The sequence below is a fragment of the Diorhabda sublineata genome, chromosome 2 (genome assembly GCF_026230105.1).
Source record: "Diorhabda sublineata isolate icDioSubl1.1 chromosome 2, icDioSubl1.1, whole genome shotgun sequence".
NCBI lineage: Eukaryota > Metazoa > Arthropoda > Insecta > Coleoptera > Chrysomelidae > Diorhabda > Diorhabda sublineata.
In genome coordinates, this window is record NC_079475.1 from 35,068,898 (window position 1) to 35,089,965 (window position 21,068).

Consider the following 21,068-nt stretch of genomic DNA (forward strand, 5'->3'; position numbering starts at 1 on the left):
TAAATAATTTGACGATTTAGAGTTAGAAGGTCACAAACTTGGGTCGATATTCTGTAGCACATTCACGCAAGCCATAATTTTAAAAATCGTTTATAAAGTTTTTTATGTAGCTGAAGTGAAGCATTTTTTTATTTCTATCAAACACTTCAAAATCCAAGGTCTACGACCTCGACTTAATCCCAATTTAGCATCTTGCTCTATCCTAAGTGGATTTATATCAGAACTACATAGTTTGATGTTAACGGGAAGGAGCCATTGCAATAATAAAAAGAGTTTTAAACCAACACCCTGCTGGCCGTGAGCATGCAAGTTATTAAAATTATAAAAATACCTACGTGTAGGGCTCAATTTGCACTTATATGATATCTATTCAAGAAAATTTGCAAATTATGAAAAAACCGTTATAAATTATCGCACTTTTTCGACGGTGCAAATTCAAACAATAAAGTTGCAAAGTTCGGTAGTGAAAAGAATCTTTAAAGTTTTTTTTTATTTTTGATGTTATTGCATTTTGAAAAACAACGAACTTTTTGATTTTTTTTTGTAAAAATTATCAAGTTACAAATTTTCTTAAATAGATATCATATAAGTGCAAATTGAGCCCCACACGTAGGTATATTTTTATAATTTCAATAACTTGGATGCTCACGGCCAGCAGGGTGTTGGTGAGTTTTAACCATATATTTAACAGTTTAGGGAACAGATCAATCCAAACGTATGATTCATGCCAGTGAAAATATTTTCCTTATTTTAAATACCTTAATAATAAAAATATCGGACATATTTTAAAATTCGAACAATATCAACATGAGCATACTGTTATATATTACATGTTTGCAAATAATTAAAAGTAAAATCAAATGTACGATATAAACATTTATAATTTATTTTTGCTCTCAAATAAAAAAACTCTTGACTGTTTGGAAAAGAAGTGCGCATTAACTTCACATAATTCAGGTACTTTCAATTGGTGTGAATTAATTTAGAGTCAAAGTCACTACATCAATTATAATATTTTTTTAAATATACAATTTTATTGTCCTAGATTAAGAGAGTTTTTCAAACTATAAAATCACGATAAAAAAAATAACAAAAATTCGCCTTCCTATCCACTAGAAACAACTAAAATGAAAAATGCTCAACTTTCTTAGATGGTTCTAATCATCGACAATAATTACAAACTCTTACTGGATTGTCCCATCTCCTCCTGGGAACTGGTTTTCTGGAACGAGAACACTCATTACACACTCCTTTCCCACAGTCTCTACAATGATGCAACGACCTTAAAGGACCGAATGGTTTCTTACAAACCCAACAGTGGATACATTCACTATCTGGTGTCCAATACGAAGGTCTAGCAGATTCTTTGATGTATTCTTTCGGTATATCTAAGACGGATGTCACTGCTGAAACAATTTTTACGACGGTTTCTCCGATCTGTCGAGCTCGGTTTTCAGTGGAATCTACGACATTAGACAAACTAGGAGGTTGATCGGTATAGCAGTCGTCACAAACTCGTACGTCCTCGAGCCAACCATGCGAAGGAACTGGTTGTTTTTTGGAAGAACATGCTTCGCAAAAACCTTCACCGCAAGCGCGACAATGATGTTTTTTATCGTGAGGGAGGAAGGGAGTTTTACACTTATGACACTCCTAAAAATTAAAATAAATATAAAATTTGGTTAATTATGAGACTTCTAGAATATTAGATTCAGTACAATCTAGATTTGTCATAATATTAAAATACGGCATGTTTAACGGTAATTCAGCTAGGGGTAACTAAACAGATTCCATCCTAACATAAAAAAGTAATAATTGGTTCAAAACTAGACTTGTAATTATTTACTATTGTCAACATGATTAAACACCAAAAGAAATTGAGTGGAAATTCCATCTATAATAACTATAACAGTGATGGCGAACCTTTTTGAGAAGTGGGTCAAATTTTCATAATTTTTTTAAATCTAGCCAGTGGATCACTAAGTATTTGATGGAAGAAGGAATAAAAAAAACATACAATATATATTTTGTATAAAAATTTATTAATAGCTATATATAAATATATAATTTATATATCAATCATAAAGTTGATTATAAAGTATTTATTGGGAAGTTTGTTGCTGTTTCAGTATCAAGTCTATTTCTGTTTGAAGATTTCACTGACGAAAACAATTTTTCAGATGAATTTGTGGATCCAAATATCACTAAAAGAGCATTTGAAAGTTTCTTAATTGATACAAAATTATTTGGTATTTGGTCTATTTCTAATTTTATTTTCCACACTACGCAGTTTCGAAATTCAACTACTTCCATCTCTAAATTATCGATACCTAGCCACATAAATTCGGTTAACTCCATTGTTTCAAATTCCATATTGTGTGGATATAAAATAAAATTGAATGTATTTTCCGGCTTTTTAAATTGGTTGAATCTCACCTCAAATGCTTGTTTTATTTCCTGCATAATCATTGAATAATTTTGTATTGCATTTTCTTGAAAGTCAACCGTATTTTCAACAACTATTGGGTTTAGAAAATGTTTTTGTAATTTAGGAAAATATTTCATGATTTTAATTACCAACTCTTTGGTAAAGACATCAAGTTTCGTCATAAATATTTTCAAATATCTTTAAAAAATCATCAAAACTGTTGTCTTTGTCAATTAAAAAAAGCTTCATTTCTTTCAATGATGTTACAAAGCGATTAAAAGGACATCACAATCAAGCCATCATACCTTGTATGTTAAAATCCCTGAATACCGGCATTCAATTTCTTCTAAGAATTTATAAAGTTGATAAATTTTATTACAATTACATTAGAAAATGTTTTTAAACCTTGCTTCGTACATAAAACTTGTTGGTGTATTATACAATGAAATTCAATCTGAGAGTGTAATATTTTGCTTAAGATACTGGATAAATACAATATTTTTCCATACAATACAAGGTGCACTGTCTGTTGTTACAAAAACTATTTTCTGTAGGTCAATATATATTTCTTCAAATACAGCATAAAATTCTTTAAAAATATCAAGACCAATACACTTTCCTTTCACCGTTACTAGTTTTATTAACTCTTCTTTCATTATATTTCCTGACTTATACTGAGCAAAACTACTAATTGTACATAACCATTTACATCATTACTCTCATCTAAAGCAATTGAATACATTTCTGAATAATTTAAGTCCCTATGTATTTGCGAAAAAAACTTTTCTTTCTAATTATATTACTCACTTTTTAATTGTATTGCGACTTATAGGTAACTCATTATATGCTTTGTAATCAAGTCTTTTTCTACAAATTCTCCTTCTGAAAGAGGTTTCCCGTGACGAGCGATACAATATACAACTTGAAAACTAGCAGTTGTAATGTTATTTTTTGGAATCAAAAAACTCTGCTTTGCTAAAAATTCTCATTTTTCATTTGCAAAAAATAGGTTTTTCTTTCTTCATCTGTTGACATGTCGAGATTAGAATGCGACTTCTCAAAGTGTATTTCCACATTATATATACGTAAAGTTATTTTTACAAATAACACATATAATCATTTCATTTCTTTCAATCACACTATATATATCAAACCATTCAGTTTGATATGATCTGGAACTTGTATCGCTTGTTTTTGATTTTTTAACAGCCGGCTACAATTAAAAATATTTATTTATAATGTAACAATTTGAGATTTTTCTTATTAACTTACCTTATGTACATATAATACACATCACTTTTGACAAAAGTGCCACTTGTTAGTTCAGCACTGGTACATCTCCCCACTCTACGATGAAACGAATATGCATGCGCGTCAATGTCCAGTTGGATATATTCTTTCATATATTCGATTATGGATATAAATATTTTAAATATATAAAAATCCAAGTGTGAGTCAGTTAAATTGCTTGGGTGGGTTAGTGCCTGACCCATGGATCATAGGTTCGCCATCACTGAACTAGAGCAACTTTTCTCATGATGTTGGCGTACGCCCTTTGAGGCCACATATAAAGAATTTGGGAGTACAATGCATAAAAGAATGGTAAAGATGAAAATAATTTTATTTTAAATTGATAAAGAAACATTTTAAGGAATAATTGCTAAAATAAACTTGCTTTAAGACACACAACTTCTGTAGATGTTAAATCTTTAATATTAATAACAATGCATAGAGTTGGAGCATTTGAACTAAACTGAAAATATCGTGTATGTGCTTGGTTCAATTCACACAGGTCAAGAAGCGTGCTGACTGCACTCTTGACTAGACAGTGTTGTCTTGTGTAATTTGAATTCTTATTTCTACAGATTGGGGAGCGATACATTTATCGAATTAAAAAAGAAGACAAAAAGAACAAAAATTTGAGAAATGCTTAACTACAGAATAAAGACAGGTAGGTGAAGTAGTAAAATATATGACAGCACAAACAAATTTATGGAAATTATGAGAAAATGCATACTGGAAGTGAAATAACGCCAAGTGAATATATGACAACATTAAATCTAGTTTTTATAAATAAGTCACAAATTACTTACCACTATCTCATCGTTGGATCTCCAATAACTAGGGGCAATAATATCGGTAGCCCAATTACTCACAATTTTTTTTGGCTGAGATCCTACGTTAGATATAACATCTGTGACCAAAGATACACTATCCAACACCTTCTGTGCAGAATTATGGGACTCTGAGAAAGATTCCTACAAATAAATTTCAACAAAAATTCTAATTGTATCATTAATGTTGGAATATCTTAAACTGTTTATGATAAGTATAATGAATAAACTGACATTTACACTATCTGACAAAAGTTTAACTCAGTTATTATTTACAAAAGTACACTAAATAGTTTACTGTTAATGTCAACATGTAACTTCATAAAAGGATTCACATTTGCAAATTTCAAGCTTGGTTTACGACTAATAGCGAAATAGAAATGCCCAAGATGATAGACAGGTTCTAATTCTAGAATAAAAATACTACATTTGTAAGAACTGGTCCAATGGGTTTCAGAGAAATATCATTTAATACAGACATCATAAATAACTAAAAGTTTATTACTGACGTTTTTCTTCAATAATTTTTTTGAGGTTTGAGGAACTAATAAAAAATTTGGAGAATATAATTCTGGAGTACAACGACCAAATCCAATATCCCAAATCTAAAAAAGTTTCAGTCCAAAGTAGTATCCTAAATACCCCTTTGTATGTACCTAATAATTTAGTTGCTCCAGGCACTCAAACGGAAAGTGTAATATAAGAAATATATTCCAGAAATATGCTCAAAGGCTAAGCAATTATCTTAACAATCTGGCTAGGATCCTAATGGTACCACCAAATGGGAGAAGGCTAAGTAGACATTAGACATGTGACTTACTTAATAGATTCTAGACCTGTTAGACTTTTTAGTAATTACCTTATCATATTCCAAAATACCCAACTCAATAAATAATGTAAAATTGTAAATATGAGGAAATAATTACTACGGTAGTTCCTATATGTCCCGTTGATTTTAACAACCCATTCCATTATTGTAACTACTCTACAGGTTGCAAGTAAAGTGGTATATTAAAAAAATATTACGAAATTTGTAAATCTACCATCTACATATAGTGTAAAAATCATAGCAAAAGCAATGAAATTGACATTAGTAGATTTTTTTATTATCTTAAAATAGTAAAAAGTGATTATTATACTTTCAGAAATTTTTGTTTATAAATTTATTGTCGCTTCAAGTACAAACGTTATTAGCGACTGTCAGTGTCTTTTAGATATCAAAAATAAATGAATCAAACGGTAATTGGTTAAATATTGATTTTACAATACCATCAAGATAGACAACAGTGTGTTACATAGAGTTTTTAAAAAATGGCTATTTTATTACATGTTTATGCTTTGCTATTTTCTGACTCCCTTTTTCTACATCACTTAATTAAAACTTTGGTTTTGATTTGATTATTCAAAATTTGGTGTGTACACACAAATGGTTAACAGTGGTTATCTAGCTGATTTGTTGGCCTTCTCTTGTATATATGTACAGAGGATCTATTTTGTCCCCCTTTCTTGCTGCGATACTGGAGAGCCCAGTGTTTACAGATGATCCATCACTTCATACAAACCCAGGTGTAGTGTTCTGGAATTCCTTGGCTTTCTCTTCAATAGGACTATTATGAAGATTAAGTGCCTGGCTTTGGTTCAAATGCCTCACAAACAATAATGTCTGCAGCTTGTTTTAATCGCCAATTATTACAAAGTATAGTTTTTGTTACAAAGATATAATGTTAGCTGATTTTCATTTACACTAAAACTCAGATTATTTTCACTTGCGAACCAACTGAGTTTTTACCCGCAATCTGCACAAGCTTGAGACTGTGTGCTTTTAGTGGGTTTTGTGAACTCAGATTGAAAGTGATGTAAAGATATTACATTGTCAGATCTTGTCATCAAAATAAACAATACTAAATTATGGCAAACAGTCATTGATGTAAATAATCTTATAAATAATATTATTCTAGTTATGTCATTTCTTTCGCTGTGAGTAACAGACAGTTAGATTCCCAATGATAATAGTGAATTTTATGTGGTTATTGAGAATATTAACCTTTTATTCACTGAGTAATGAAGTCATTATCTGAGGATAAGAGACTCACATAACTGAGTGTCTCAGATCACTTGAATGTAAATGGAAAGCAGCTCTTATATTTGAATAATAAATATTTTTAAATCAATAAATAAATAGAGTTGAACATATTGTTAATATCATTTTTTGGACATAACCTTGTTGCATTTAATAAAAAATTGAGTTATAAACTGATCTCATGAAATTTGGAACTAATTGAGTTATGGTATAGTCTAGCGTATTGTTTAATTCAATAAAAACAGATTCTTGCACGTTTTTCTAATGAATATAAAAAAGAAAGAAAATAGTTAAACCACAAAAACCATGTTATTATTTTTATGGCGACAGAAATGTTTACATACCCCTGGCCATATATGCACCACTTCTGATCTGACTGCTACATCTTCTGGGTTTTTGTTACCATACCAATGCTCTCTACTCCTATATATTTCACCGCACTTTGGACATTCTATTACATAACCGGACCAAACGTAATTTAACCAAGACATATAATTACTATTGGTAGTGGTTTGGTAACCAGCTTTTACAATAGTTTTTTCCCCGTTTTTGTAGCAGTTCTACAAATAAAATAGTGGTTCGTTAATCAATCTGTCAAATCTAATAAAATGTGTATAATTAATCGACTAAACTATGAAATATATGCAAATAAGATCCTCAAGTACAGTCATCTTAGGCCAAATTAGGTGAATATCTCGGAAAATCGACATACCCAGTATATTACCACGTAAAACCTAACCAAATATATAATTATCATTTTTTTTTTTGGTTACTTATCTATTTTTAATTAAGTATCAATTTATTTAATAACACTTACCTGACCATGTAATTAAGAAATTGTTAAGGAAAATACTATTTTAATTCTAATCTAATTGATACTTATGACTTTCTATATAAATAGAGAAGAGAAATAAATTTTTAATTATTAATGTTTTTATTAAACGTGTCATTTTATGGATTTATTATTGTCAATATTAATAAAAATTTTTAATTTCAATTCTCTTCTTCTTCTTCATCATCGTTGTCATCGTCTCTCTACTGCAGAATTTCAAGCCCCTCTTCAACGATATTTGTCTCCAAGTCATTCATGAATTCTGGGTCAAAGGGTCTATATATTAATATCAGTCTGATATGGTACAGCATTGAGACAAACTTGTCTATTACATTGTCTGCAAGCTAAAGAGCACTGTGACATCGCTTTTCTACATCTACATCTTAAGTCACTGCTAGTTTTACAGTTACAGAATATTGTATTGAGTAATTTATCTGGTGCAGGTGGTAAAATAATCAAGATAGGTTCCAGGAATTTGTTACGCATTGTCCAACCCCATACCTGGGGTACTAAATCATGCCCTAATCAAGTTTAAATTTGATAATAAACGCGATTGAAATGTTGGTGAGGTGCTCCAAACGTTGGTGGAATATTTGATGACTGCACAGGTTTATTCAACTTTGTTGACTTGACATATAGTGCATAACAGAGATGATCGATACTATCCATAGATTTTGGAGCATTATAAACTGCTAATAAGGTTTGTAATCCACTCTCAAATGATCTCTGAACCGGACAGTTTTCTTCTTCAAATGTAAGTTCATCCAAATTAGGTAGTTTCCCAAATGTTCTTAACAACGTTTTTTCCCTTTTTTAAAGAGCGCATAAGTTGAGTCACAAAAGTTGTAGGGAATTGGATTCTCTACAATATTGAAATAAATACAAATAGCCTAAAACCCATGGAATAGAAGATATTCGCAAAAAATGCAAAGAAAATGTTGTGACGCCTGACTTTAAAACTTGCGACCATCCAATTATAAGTGAATTTGAGAATAGTCTTAGGATGCCAAAATACAAGTTTTTACGAGGTAATATACTGGGTATCCCCTATAATGATTGGACTACTCTTAAGAGAATAAAAAATTAAGATAGATGAAACCTCATACCTTACACAAATACACTTGATTCTGATATTGATGCTGAAATTTACACTCTTGTTCGCTGTGATGTGGATTTCCTTCATCTTTATGGCCCATAGATAAATTACAATTACTTTTACAAGATTGACATTTGTCTGTACAAGTGAAAAAAGCGGGCAAGTAAAGTGGCGAATTATTATTAGAAATTTCGTTTCGGTATTTCTCATTTAAACTCTGGAAATTATAAAAAAAATCAAATTTTTACTTGACGAATGAAACCATAAAAAATGTAGATGCATTTTTCACATATTGTTTGTGCTTTCATCTATAATTCTATTATATTTTCCAAAAATGTTTACTGTGATAAAACAATTATAACGAGCATTAGATACTTACTTTCAACGTTAGATAAATGTATTTAGCATCCCTTTTCGTTCTAACTTCAGTGCTTTCTAATTTATCTAGCAAAGCTATTCTCAAATTTTCGAAATTTGTTTCTCCTATAGTCCTATTACCAATATATTTGATAAAACTAAACGAGTCATAGGGTAAATTCAAATCATGAAAATTTTGTCGAATTATGTCTTCTGGAGACTGTGTCAAATCTACACTATGCTCCAAAGTCTGAGTATGCCTAAAATACAATCAATTTTTTACTTTATAATAGTAGGGTAGTCCTAGCGGGATTTTTGGAATTAACTTGACCGTTTATAATATTAGGGAGGGAAACTTCACATTATCTGATGATTTGACCATAAGTATTTGGAAAAATCATTAATAGTGTCCAGCTGAAGTAAAGCATGTATTTCCCATTCCACGCTTCTTTTTTCCTTCCATTTTCTATCTCTAATTCTCTCATACAAATCAACGGTTATTTGTATAAGCAACCCCCACTGTGAAAGGGTAAATATTATAGAAACCTTTCTTCTCCCTGTCATCAAAATTTCAAAATCTAAGACAAAGTAAAGCTCAATTTGGCCTCTTGGTTATCCTGCTATAACATGTGAATCCTAGTAGTATTTATTATCATAGCTTTTAATAACTATAAAGAATGCAGGCACTAGCTGCATCTCAATTAAGCTGCATTTAATTTTGTATAAACCGGCAACGGTGTAAAAAGAATAATCATTTATTTAGGAGAATTTCTGTTTTGTTTTTATGTACAATGTTTTTGAAGTTACCATTTTTCTGCTTCTTAAGTTTTACAATAGCATTGGACGTTTATTTGTTAAAAATAATTTTCTTTATACTCAAAGTTACATCTGAAGTCTTAAAAATGTGAGGGTTTACCATGTAAGTATTAAAAGTTTCTCTATATTATAGTATATATTTTTGCGTGATCTAACAAAGTGACTAGCCTCCAGTTAATATTTGATATTAAATACTATATCTTTATATTTATACCTGACCCCCACAGGGTCCGATTATGTATGGCCAGTGTCAGTTCATTTTGAGCCATGAAACAATGTGTATTAAAATCAAATAAATTTTATAAAATTCTTTATATTATAAAGAAAATGATAGGTATTATACTAGTGCGATCCTGCACAATATCTTACCAATAAACAGCCATAAATTTACGACTTTTTGGAACTAATCAAATTTTATATAAGTTTCTTTAGTAAAGGCACTTTCTTTTATTGGGAAAAATCCTATAAATTGGACTCTAAAATTTGTATAAACTCAAGATGTAGCAAACTGCTATTAAATTATGTATTAATTTTATATAAGGTAGTATTTGGCAACAAAATAATCATTTTAAAACTGCTACTTCTGCTTTGAACATTTGTAGTGAGTAAAAATATATCACATACCTTGTTTCATGGAAAATAATTACTCCAGGTCCAATAGCACCTGAAAAACTAGAATCTGCTTTTGCCAGTGCTTTTTTTAATGCTTCGCTAAAATGTTGTTTGTATGCATCTGAAGCACTACCCAGAAATGTATACATGTCTCTTTGAAGCCTCTCCGCTCTTGTTCTGTATATTATTATATCCGATACTGCCATTACTTTTAATAATAGCCGTGTGCGTTGCTGTTCCTTCGTTGAAATACCTTAAATTTAAAAATTATTAGTTACGGTCATTTATTTCGGGGTTAGTCAGTGGTTAGTACCATTTGAGCAAAAAAATAATGTAAGTAATTGATCTTAAAATCGTTGTAATATACTCTATATACATGCTCATGTGGTGGCATGTTTGGATAAGGATTATTCAAAATTTGGTGGGTAGACACAAATGTTTAACAGTGGTTATATCTAGCTGATTCGTTGGCTTTCTCTTCATTATGAGTATTACGAAGATTAGGTGCCTGGCTTTGATTCAAATGCTTCACAAACAATGATGCCTGCAACTCGTTTTGATAGCCAATTATTACCGTGTATAGTTTTTATAACAAAGATACATTATATTTGAATAATAAATATCTAGCTATTGATTCAGAATATATGGGTACTTAAGTTGCTTCATTTTTATCAATTCGTTAAATAGTAATTTAAACTCATCACTATTGCAAGTTAAAAGCAATATAAAATGTATAAAAAATGAGTTTTGTCTGTTTTGAAATTTTATATGGGATATATTAAGTTTGACCCAAAATTTAATAACAAATGTGGGAATCCCAGAATTACATCTAGTTTAATCTAAATTTCTTATAAAACTTGAGTCAGTTGAATAGAAATTTTTTCAAATGATATATAGTGACCAGAAATATTTTTAAAATATCCAACACCTTGAAATAGAAAAATTGATTTTGTATCTCATTATATTCTAAACTCAGAAAATATTAAAAAAATGCACATCACAAATTCTTTCCCATTTTCACATTTTTTGTTATTTTACTATTTTGCTACTTACAACTTCATTTCTCTTTCAGTTAAATTAAAATTTGCAATTCACGTCTCAATAATAAACTAGGTCTTTAATAAAGTGTGATAAAGGTCAGTGTCATTTAAAATAAACAATATTACAACTACACTATCTCTTCTGTAATATGTCCTTGTGTCAGCTGATATACGCATAATAATAATTTATAAATAGACTGCCACATTTTTTGATGTAGTAGTTGATTTGAAGCAATTAATGTTCACTATTTAGTAGTATATAATTAAACTCCTCTTTCCTGTTTGATGCTCTCATTCTTTGTGTTATAAGCATCAATTATTAGCCCCTAGTATGTTGTATATATACTTTATTGTTCATTAACTGCTACCAAGAATAATTTCTTTTACTTAAAACCTATAAGTGAATGGCAGAGCAGGGATTTACATCTATTTATTAAATATAATATAAAAGTAAACAACTTTAGTAATATTAGTGCTTTTAGCTCACAATGTTTTTTAAAAAAAGGGACTTTAGGGACAAAACATGAAAAGAAAGGGACTTTTAGGGATCTATCATTTTACTTATAAACATCAATAATATATAAATGAGTGTATATATATATACATATATATATATATATATATATATATATATATATATATATATATATATATATATATATATATTATATATATATATATATATATATATATATATTATATATATATATATATATATATATATATATATATATATATATATATATATATATAATTCCCTACCAAGTGTAAGCCGGGTAAGAGAATACCTGAAATCAAGCAGTTGAAATATAACATTTTACATTTACAGTTAATTGATAGTAACGCAATATTCAGAAAATCTATTAAAATGCTTGTGAGGAATTTCCATATTTTTATGTAGATTATTCAACCTCTTTGGTGAATTTGGTGAATAAACAGTATGTTCCATCGAAATAAAGCCACTGTGATTGTGTCATAACTGGAAATGAAACAAATCAGAAAGAGGAAACAAACCTATTAAGAAAGTCTGTACAAAAATACTTATGTGAAAGGAATAACTGCCATGTGAACAGAAAAAAAATTGAATGTAGAGGGAGATGTAAAATAGGGGGAATGTGTCCCATAGAAATAAATTCACTACTGTTAATAGTCAATATATGCACCAAGTTTGTATATAATTTGGAATGCCAATTACTGAAGGGCAGTAGAAAGTCCCAGGTTTCAATGACGGCGATCTTTATTTCTGCTTCAGATTGAAACTATCTAATACAGCCCCATATTAAGGATATGCACACATTTTTTTTTGGGAATTGAGGTTCAAGGGAGGTGTTAGTGAGAAGTGTACTAATGCTTATATTTGTAATGACAAGATGAGTAAATGACGATTGTAACCACTGAGAGTTTTTTCAGAAAAAAATAGCCAAATGTGATCATTTTCACTGACAATCATACAACTTATGTTTAATTTCATCTGGCAGTCATAAACAAATGAAAAAAAAGTGTTTTTTAGCGCAATGGTCAAATTAAAAGTATGCGGCATTGTAGTAAATATATATATAAAAATCATACAATCTTTATTGCAAAATTTAAAAAAAAGGAACTTAGAGACCAATTTGCAAAAAAAAGGAACTTAGAGACCAATTTGCAAAAAAAAGGGACCTAATAAAAAAGGACTTTAGGAAACTCAGTAAAAACCCTGTAATATCTTATGACCTAAAGTGGTTCAAATTTTAAATTATTTATGGAAAAGGGTATTTAAAAGTTCAAATTATTGAAAATAAAGTAATGTTTCATTGAATTTGGGATGGATAATATTAGATATGTCAAATTTTGATTGGGTTTATGATTTTATAGTAAAGAAAAGCTCTCATTTGTAAATAAAGTAATGGAATATTTTGAACAATCAAGAATAATAAAATTGATACATTTTTTGAGAAAAATCAAAATCAAACAGTACATCGCATTAAATTTCAAATAGTACTTTCTACAACTGCATAGCAAACTATTTTTCTAATATTAAAATATCGTAAATTTTATTACAACATAAGTTTATCATTAAATGACCTGAACTTTTGCATCACAGATACCACAATGACTTACCCAAAAATCCTTCGGTATCCAAACAGATGACCTTGTGTTCAGGATTATACATGGCCCAAACTCCTAAAGTACAGGAAGTTTGTGAAGATGAAGTTTTGAACATTTCTTGACCATCAAAAAATATTTTGTTCATAGTGTAAGATTTCCCTTCACCTGTATTTCCAAATATTGATACAACCTTAACCTTTTCATTTGGTTTTATATTCAGAATGTTTAAGAACTCTTCTTCAGATTTTATTTGCAAATTTTCACAATCATCAAGAAGTAGAATACTTTTTGAATCATTATCATCGATATCATAAGTCAAATTAAGTGACTGTAGATCAGAAATTAAATTTATATCCCCTGAGACATCCTGCTTATTATTTATGTTAGGATCAATAGATTGTAAAATTGCTGTTCCAGGATCTTGGTATCTATTTTTCATCTTTCCTGTAAGGGAGTTCATGTTGACGAAATCAAACACTTTTGATGATACTGATTTTACTAAAATAAAAGAAAAATGTGTAAATTTTTTATTTGTCTGAAAATTATTTTATGAAATATCAGATATTCTACTCAAATGAGCATAAAAATTCATTATATGATCCAGTCTTTTCACAAAAAACTAATTACAAAAGCACATTTTAATTAAAATAAGAAAGAATATGAGAGATAGCAATATGCAGGAGTAAAAGTATGCTATTAATAGTTTAATAGGGAATGAAAACATTCTAAATGAATGCTGGAGTAAATTTTATTCATTTCTCAAAGTTATTGACAGGTGTATGTTCTTATTTTTTTACTTTATCTTTGCCAAATAAAAAACATCAATTGTAATTTTCTATAAGTTTTCCAAAAAAATATTTGCAATTGGACAAACATTAACAATAATATTTTCCATTGTTATGATTGCTTCAATTTACTTAAATAACATACAAATACATTTGGTTTGACAAAAAAAAATTATCATTATTACTATGAATAAAATAAAAACGTTAAAACTACTAATCTTTTTTTTTCAGCTTTAAAAGAAGTTTGTACTAATCTAGAAGTTAATTTTAATGTGAAGCTTTTTAAGAAAACAACTAAAACACATTGTGAATTAAGGAACATACTAACAATAACTATATTTTACTTTCTATTTTTAGTAAACACACCCCGTTATGCACTTATTCTCGTCATCATAAAAATGTAAATACATAAAATGTAAAAACAGATGATAATCTTGTTTTAGTGTAAAAAAAAACTAATCAAATTCCGATATATTTTATTCAACGTAAACGTATATTAGCAAAATTAACAAATAATTTACTGGAAACCTTACCTTATACATACACAAAAATCATATGTTGAGGTTATGTATACTGTTCAAATAATAAGAATTTGACTCATATTTCTATACGTTCAACGAAAGCAAAACATTGATACTAAAACTCTGATAAAAATTTTATTATCATTCGAAGTCAACAAACACAAACTTTCTAAAATGTATGTTGACGTATGAGTAGTTAAAACGCATTTACAACATCATTACTTTGAAAAAATAAAAATCTAATATTACAAGACATATAAAAAAGTATAAAGTTATATCTTACCCCTTGAAAAAATTCACATCATTGTCGAAAACGATTAAAATCTTAATTGTAGTTGAAAAAATGTTTGCTACTTACACATGACTTGACACTATAAATTTGACGTATCATAAAAAATACACAACTATAGACAGGCGCGTTTGTACCATTAATTGGTTGATTTATAATCAAAAACGTTACTCGGATTCCCAACCGTTTTTTGCGTATTTAATTTTTGTTTGTTTATCGCACGGTTTTTTGCTCAATCAGTTCATCGTTCTATGCCAGGCTCTTTGTTTGCTTCAATATTAATAATGAGTTATTTTACGTTCCCGCCTTTAAGTTTCGAATGAATTACGTTAATTTTTTCACGTAAACAACTACAGTGCCGGCTCATATAAAATAATTGATATGGCAGCTATAAATAAAAAAATTAATATGAGAATCTAAACATATAATAGATAAAATCATTTTATTTTTGTAACTTTAAAATTTCCAACTTCATTCAACTAAGAATTAAATTTGAAGTACGCATTACAGAAATTTCAATGGCAATATTCCATATATATTTTTTATGCAACAGAAATTTAAACGTATATAAGTATACAAATAAATACGTACAGATAATTATAATGTGACATGTTGTTTACTGAAATGAATGAAAACACTATATATATCCAATATATACCGATATGATATAAACATAAATATTTCATTTCATCGTTTTATCATTCATCTTTTGATAAAATAAATGCAGCCCAAGATATAAGACCCCATAGTATGAATAATATTGTACATTTTCATATCCTTTAGTCTACGTTAAGAAGTAGAGCAATTGAATATATAATCGTATTCATTTCTGTAGTTAAAGGGAAGCTGTGTCAATAATAATTTCTTTGTATATGGAAGTTGGATATTTTTAACCAGTTGAGTTTATGAACTTTTACGAACTGTACCCCTAAGCAAATATCATTTGATACTGGCATAATTTACCTTTATATTAACATGAAATTTGAGTCACATTTATAAATTAGTTTGTTTACAGTGCACTATTTTGTTGGTTATTAAAGTGTGCTGAGTGATATTTATAATGGACCGAGTAAAATTTGCAACGCAAAAGACAGTAAATAATGAACATTATCTGGGCGTTATAACGTATTTGAGGGTGCAAACTAAAAATTTGTCATAATTATTCATTCATAATTTATTCATCTATGTAACACTTCTATATGGACAGGTTCAGTAAATAGAAGTTGTTTCGACTAAGAAAGACAGAATGATAACGCTATCTCTATCCTCCGAGGTTCCAACTCGGTTCTGCGCATTCTCAAGGATGCGCAACTGGAACGAGGTATCTAGAACGAGAGAGAAAATAATATATTGTCAGCCCTTTAATGGTGGGACATTCCTTCCCATTTAAACTGTCCATATAGAAGTATTACATAATCATATATGAATTTATTCCATTCTAATTACCGAATTTAGTATAAACTTGCTTTATAATCAGAAACGTTTTCAAAATGAGAATTTGACTGAGCTTATGAAATTTTGATTGAATAAGAGAAGAATGCAAGTTTGAAAATTTTTTTGATGGTTTTCCGATTATTATTTCAAGTGTTAAAAACTATGAGAGAGTGATTAGGAAATATTCAACATGTTGCTAGACTTTTCTCAATCCTCCCCTCCTGAACTGTATACATTTATTGTACCAGTGGGATTTGAAAATTATTAAAAGTTAAAACAATACGCCCATAAGCCTGTGGAATCAACTACCAAGGCACGTCTTTCCCGAACCCTACAACCTATAGAAGTTTAAGATCAATACCAAGGGACCTCTACACGTCAGGCCCCATTCGAAGTACTCCAGTATAATAACATTTACCACTTCTTGTGCTTGTTTTTTACATAAACAAAATGTCGTTGCGTTACCAGATCATTATGTACCTGAGAATAAAGTAGATACTGGACAATAATTTAACATCTCATGAACCTTTGTTGATGTAAGTCTTAAAATGGGTTCACCCAGCAAAAAATCTTCCTCGAAGTTAGGTTAGAGGTACAAAGCAAATTAAATAGGTATATAGTAATCTTTTTAAAACCAAGTTGATTATTCATCATAAAAGATTCAAAAACTCGAGATAGACAATTGGTTTAATGGTTTTAATATTGTCTAATTTTGTTAGAAGGAAAGAAAGAAAATCAGTAAAATGGTGGAAGAATTTTTTTTAGTACTTGAGAGACGCTAAAAAGAATCAACTAGAAGCAGCAGACTTGACATAAGGTTAAAAAAATTCGCATCTCTGGGTTATGCTCGTGACGTCATTGTGTATCCTAATTGTTTTTTTTAAACGTTGTCGAAACATATGAAAAAAGGTTTATATACTTTTATTTGCATTGTGATAATAAATTTAGTTGGTAAAAGGTGATGATAAGATATAAGTTTTTTTATTCAACACAAATTGCTTTTTTATGTTCTAATAAACTATTATGCCGAACGGGTATTTTCAATAATTTGTTAATAAATAAGGAAGTTAACAAAACGATACTAAAATGTGTTAAAGAGTACAAAAAACTCTTTAATTTAGTTGTTTTGTTTTTCAAATTTCTCTTAATTTTATTCTATTAGAGCTATCTAAAATTGATAACTATAACTTTCTTTAATATCAAAATGATTGCTTTCCAATATTTCCAACTCCTCTTTTATCATTTCTATATATAGTTTCAACAAGATTATACTTATACTATAATGAAAAAAAACATACTTTTATCAATAAATATGATTTATAAGAAGACAAAAACTTACCTTTATTATATTGAGTGTAGAGGTAAGAACTGTTTTAAATGGGGAAAAGCTGAAAAAGTTTTCATCTGTAAACATCAAATTATAGTTCGTAGACTCACCAAAGTAACGCTAGTGAAGCAAATGGAAACGATATGAAATTAACAGTTATAAGTGTGCCTGGTGACAAAATTAATTTTATATTTTACTTGACATATGTACTTGAGAAATATACAGGGTGTTTTGAGGTAAATGGTCGATAGGTGATGGTGTTGGCTACGTGTTGTGCCTACTTAAATAACATTTTGCCTTTAATGAGTGATAATTTTTTTTCTATTTTTCTAGAAAATCACCATTTTTTGTATAAAAACTAAAAAAAATATTTTTTTAATAACCGCTGAAATGTTAAAAAAATGATGTCATTTGTTAGTGTAGTCTTACATTATTCAGATTTAATCATAATTTCATACAAACTATTCAAAAAGAAATAACAGTGAAGTATCAAACTTTCATGAATCGAAAAAAAAATCATCCTTATGTCAACTTCAGATGGTAATAATAAAAAAAATACAGTGTATGGCATTTACAAATGTTTTTAAAAACTTCTCTAGTTAATATTCTTTCGAACGGTATGTAACATGTATCATTACTAACCAGGTAACTCAACAAAAACCGGTTTGTCGTCACGAATGCATTAAAAGGGTGAAAACCTAAACTATTCAATTGAGCATGTAAAATGTTTTGTCTCATTGTAACACAGCTAAAAGTATTGTGCTATCTCTTTCATCGGTTGACTATTATGCTCCATTTGGTCCTTGTGCACCCTGTCGGGTGCATTTAGTCGACACTTGTCGTTCATTGCTTACTACACGTGTTGTACTTCACAACTCCGCTCTGCGCATTATTTTTCTTTTCGTTTGTTGTTGTTACTGTTATTTTTAATGGCTGCTTTTATTAACGAGGAATACGCTGATATGTTGATGGCTTACGGCAAAGCTGATGGAAATGGAAGAGAAGCAAAAAGAATTTATGAAGAGCGTTTTCACAATAGACGTCAACCTAATCGTCATACTTTTGAAACGACATTTAGACGCTTAAGGGAAACTGGCAATCTAAATCGCCATGAACCTGGAGTTGCCAGACAACGTAACAACAAACAAGAGAGCAATTAATTGAAAAAATAGATAATGCATTTGTGATAATGAAACATGAAATCAGGTTAACACCCTGTATACAGCATTTAAAATCGCAACTACTTATGTATTAAAATATAATTTGGTAATTATAATCTCTGAAATTGTTCAAAAAACGTGGATAGTGATTTGATATTAACACGCTTTTTTAGAAACTTTGGTTTTTATATTGTTGTGAATTTATTGACTTTATTGTTATTAAAATTTAATTTACTATCCTATTGTAACAATTTCTTGCGCTGTTTTTAAAATATTTCCACTTTCTGCTAAACCGCCTCCTTAATTTGCTTCCTTTCAGCGAACATTTTTTGATGCACTGACGATGAGATGGTTTTCCTTACCTCTACACTCCATACTTTATTATTAAAAAAAGTTAGTTACAACGAAACATTATTAAGCTACAATACTGCAGTATGGTTGAAAAGTATGTGGAAACTTGGAAAGAGGCTCAAAGAAAAACCACCAAAATATATAACTGAGTTAAAACTATGACCTGAGCAAAACAATTATGACACAAAACATAACCTAGTAACGCGAATCGTCTTCCTATATTTTGCGTTTCGATAAAAAGGAAAAAAATAAATCAATGTTTAAGACATGATTACAAGGAACGGCTTGTTTAACATTAATTGAAGCTAAGAAGGCTTTTTTCTAAGAAATTTAATTTCCTATAAGAATACGTATCGCTAAAATTTATCAGATTGATAATTGACGAGTTTTGAATAAAAGATGTGATTACTATTAAAAAATCAATAATCGTACCGGGAAGGGCTCCAAAATGGGAGCAGAAAAGTCGAGAATTTTCAAAATTTCAACGCGGTTCAACTTGTATATATATAACGAGTGGCCCAAAAGTCGCGCAACGCTAACACAAAATGCGCATGAGTCGGTTTCACGCGTTTCTACCGAATATCTTACAGTTGTTAGTGTGTAAAGGAGCGGTGAGGGTATTTAAATGTGTAACGAATGGGTAACCATGGCAACGGGATCGAGTTATCGGTTCACAATTGCGGAACGCGTGTTTTTAGTGACCTCGTACTACCGTTATCATGCCGATTATCAAAACATTTTCTCCGATTTTGCCGAAAAATTTCCTAACAGTCAAGTTCCGAGGCGTGAAACTGTGTATCGCTTAATAAAAAGGTTCGAAAAAAATGGTACTGTTAATGATACGAAGGGTTCGGGGCGGCCACGCAGCGTGCGAACTGCAGAAAACCTACACATCGTCGCTGAGAGTTTTGTTGAAACACCGGCGCGATCAGTCCGTAAAGCTTGCCATGAATTGGAAATTTCTAGTTCCAGCTTGCAGCGAATAATGAAGGAAGTAGGTATGCATGTTTACAGACCACGTCTTTTACAAGCATTAACAGAAGACGATCCGGACCGCAGACTTCAGTTTGCTGAGTGGTACGTAATTCGATGTGAAGCGTTCAAAGACTTCTTTAAAACCATTTTGTGGTCAGATGAAGTACAATTTAAATTAAATGGCCGAATCAACAGACACAATTGATACTAGTCTACAGATAATCCGCATATCACCATCCAAGAAGAATTAAATGTTCCAGGTGTAACGGTATGGCTTGGTGTTGGCTCCTTCGGAATCATTGGCCCTTACTTTTTCGACACAACAGTAACAGGTGCTGCATACCTTGATTTCTTGAACTGGAACTGCGCGAAGAACTGAATAATAACCCGGATTTTTCTGGTCGTGTGTTAACTCTTCAACAAGATGGCGCGCCGGCCCATTACGCTGTAATTGTTCGCGAATTCCTAAATCAAAATTTTCCGGATTGGATTGGTAGATGAGGTCAAATGGAATGGCCTCCAAGATCTCCTGACCTGACTCCTTTAGATTTTGCAGTGTGGGGAATTTTAAAGGATAGGGTGTTCAAAAATGCTTTACCAGATGTGGAGACCATGAAAAACATAATCACCAACGAAGTCGATACGCTAAATGCAGATAAACCTACACTTGCGCGCATCTGTAAAGCTGTTAAGAAGCGATGTCTGAAGTGCACAGAACAAGAAGGAGGTCATTTCGAACATCTGTTATGATGCCAAGGAGTCA

The 21,068-nt window shown here is 30.1% G+C and overlaps 1 protein-coding gene across 4 annotated transcripts; it reads right to left on the minus strand.

The window, feature by feature from the left end:
* Positions 1-670: 670 nt before the first annotated feature.
* On the minus strand, positions 671-17,995 carry LOC130452794 (zinc finger FYVE domain-containing protein 1-like). 4 transcript variants are annotated; one of them, XM_056792246.1, is made up of 9 exons: positions 17,832-17,995; positions 15,128-15,446; positions 13,476-13,961; positions 10,348-10,588; positions 8,930-9,167; positions 8,561-8,767; positions 6,967-7,182; positions 4,522-4,686; positions 671-1,653 (listed from the first exon to the last, which is right to left on the minus strand). In XM_056792246.1, exons 2-9 carry the CDS (start codon positions 15,129-15,131, stop codon positions 1,162-1,164), a joined length of 2,049 nt encoding a protein of 682 aa, XP_056648224.1. In that variant the 5' UTR covers positions 15,132-15,446; positions 17,832-17,995; the 3' UTR covers positions 671-1,161. The 4 variants fall into 4 exon arrangements, with proteins under 4 accessions (XP_056648224.1, XP_056648225.1, XP_056648227.1 ...); XM_056792247.1 differs by having other exon boundaries at positions 15,053-15,446; positions 17,832-17,960; XM_056792249.1 differs by lacking the exon at positions 15,128-15,446 and having other exon boundaries at positions 17,832-17,923.
* Between the last annotated feature and the right edge of the window lie 3,073 nt (positions 17,996-21,068).

What these genes read in the sequence shown, in the direction of transcription:
- LOC130452794 (XM_056792246.1), bottom strand. An exon ending in TGGTGCATATATGGCCAGGG is followed by an intron (nt 4,687 to 6,966) that starts GTATGTAAACAT and finishes ATTTATTTGTAG; the next exon opens with GAATCTTTCTCAGAGTCCCA. An exon ending in GATCCAACGATGAGATAGTG is followed by an intron (nt 1,654 to 4,521) that starts GTAAGTAATTTG and finishes TTTAATTTTTAG; the next exon opens with GAGTGTCATAAGTGTAAAAC.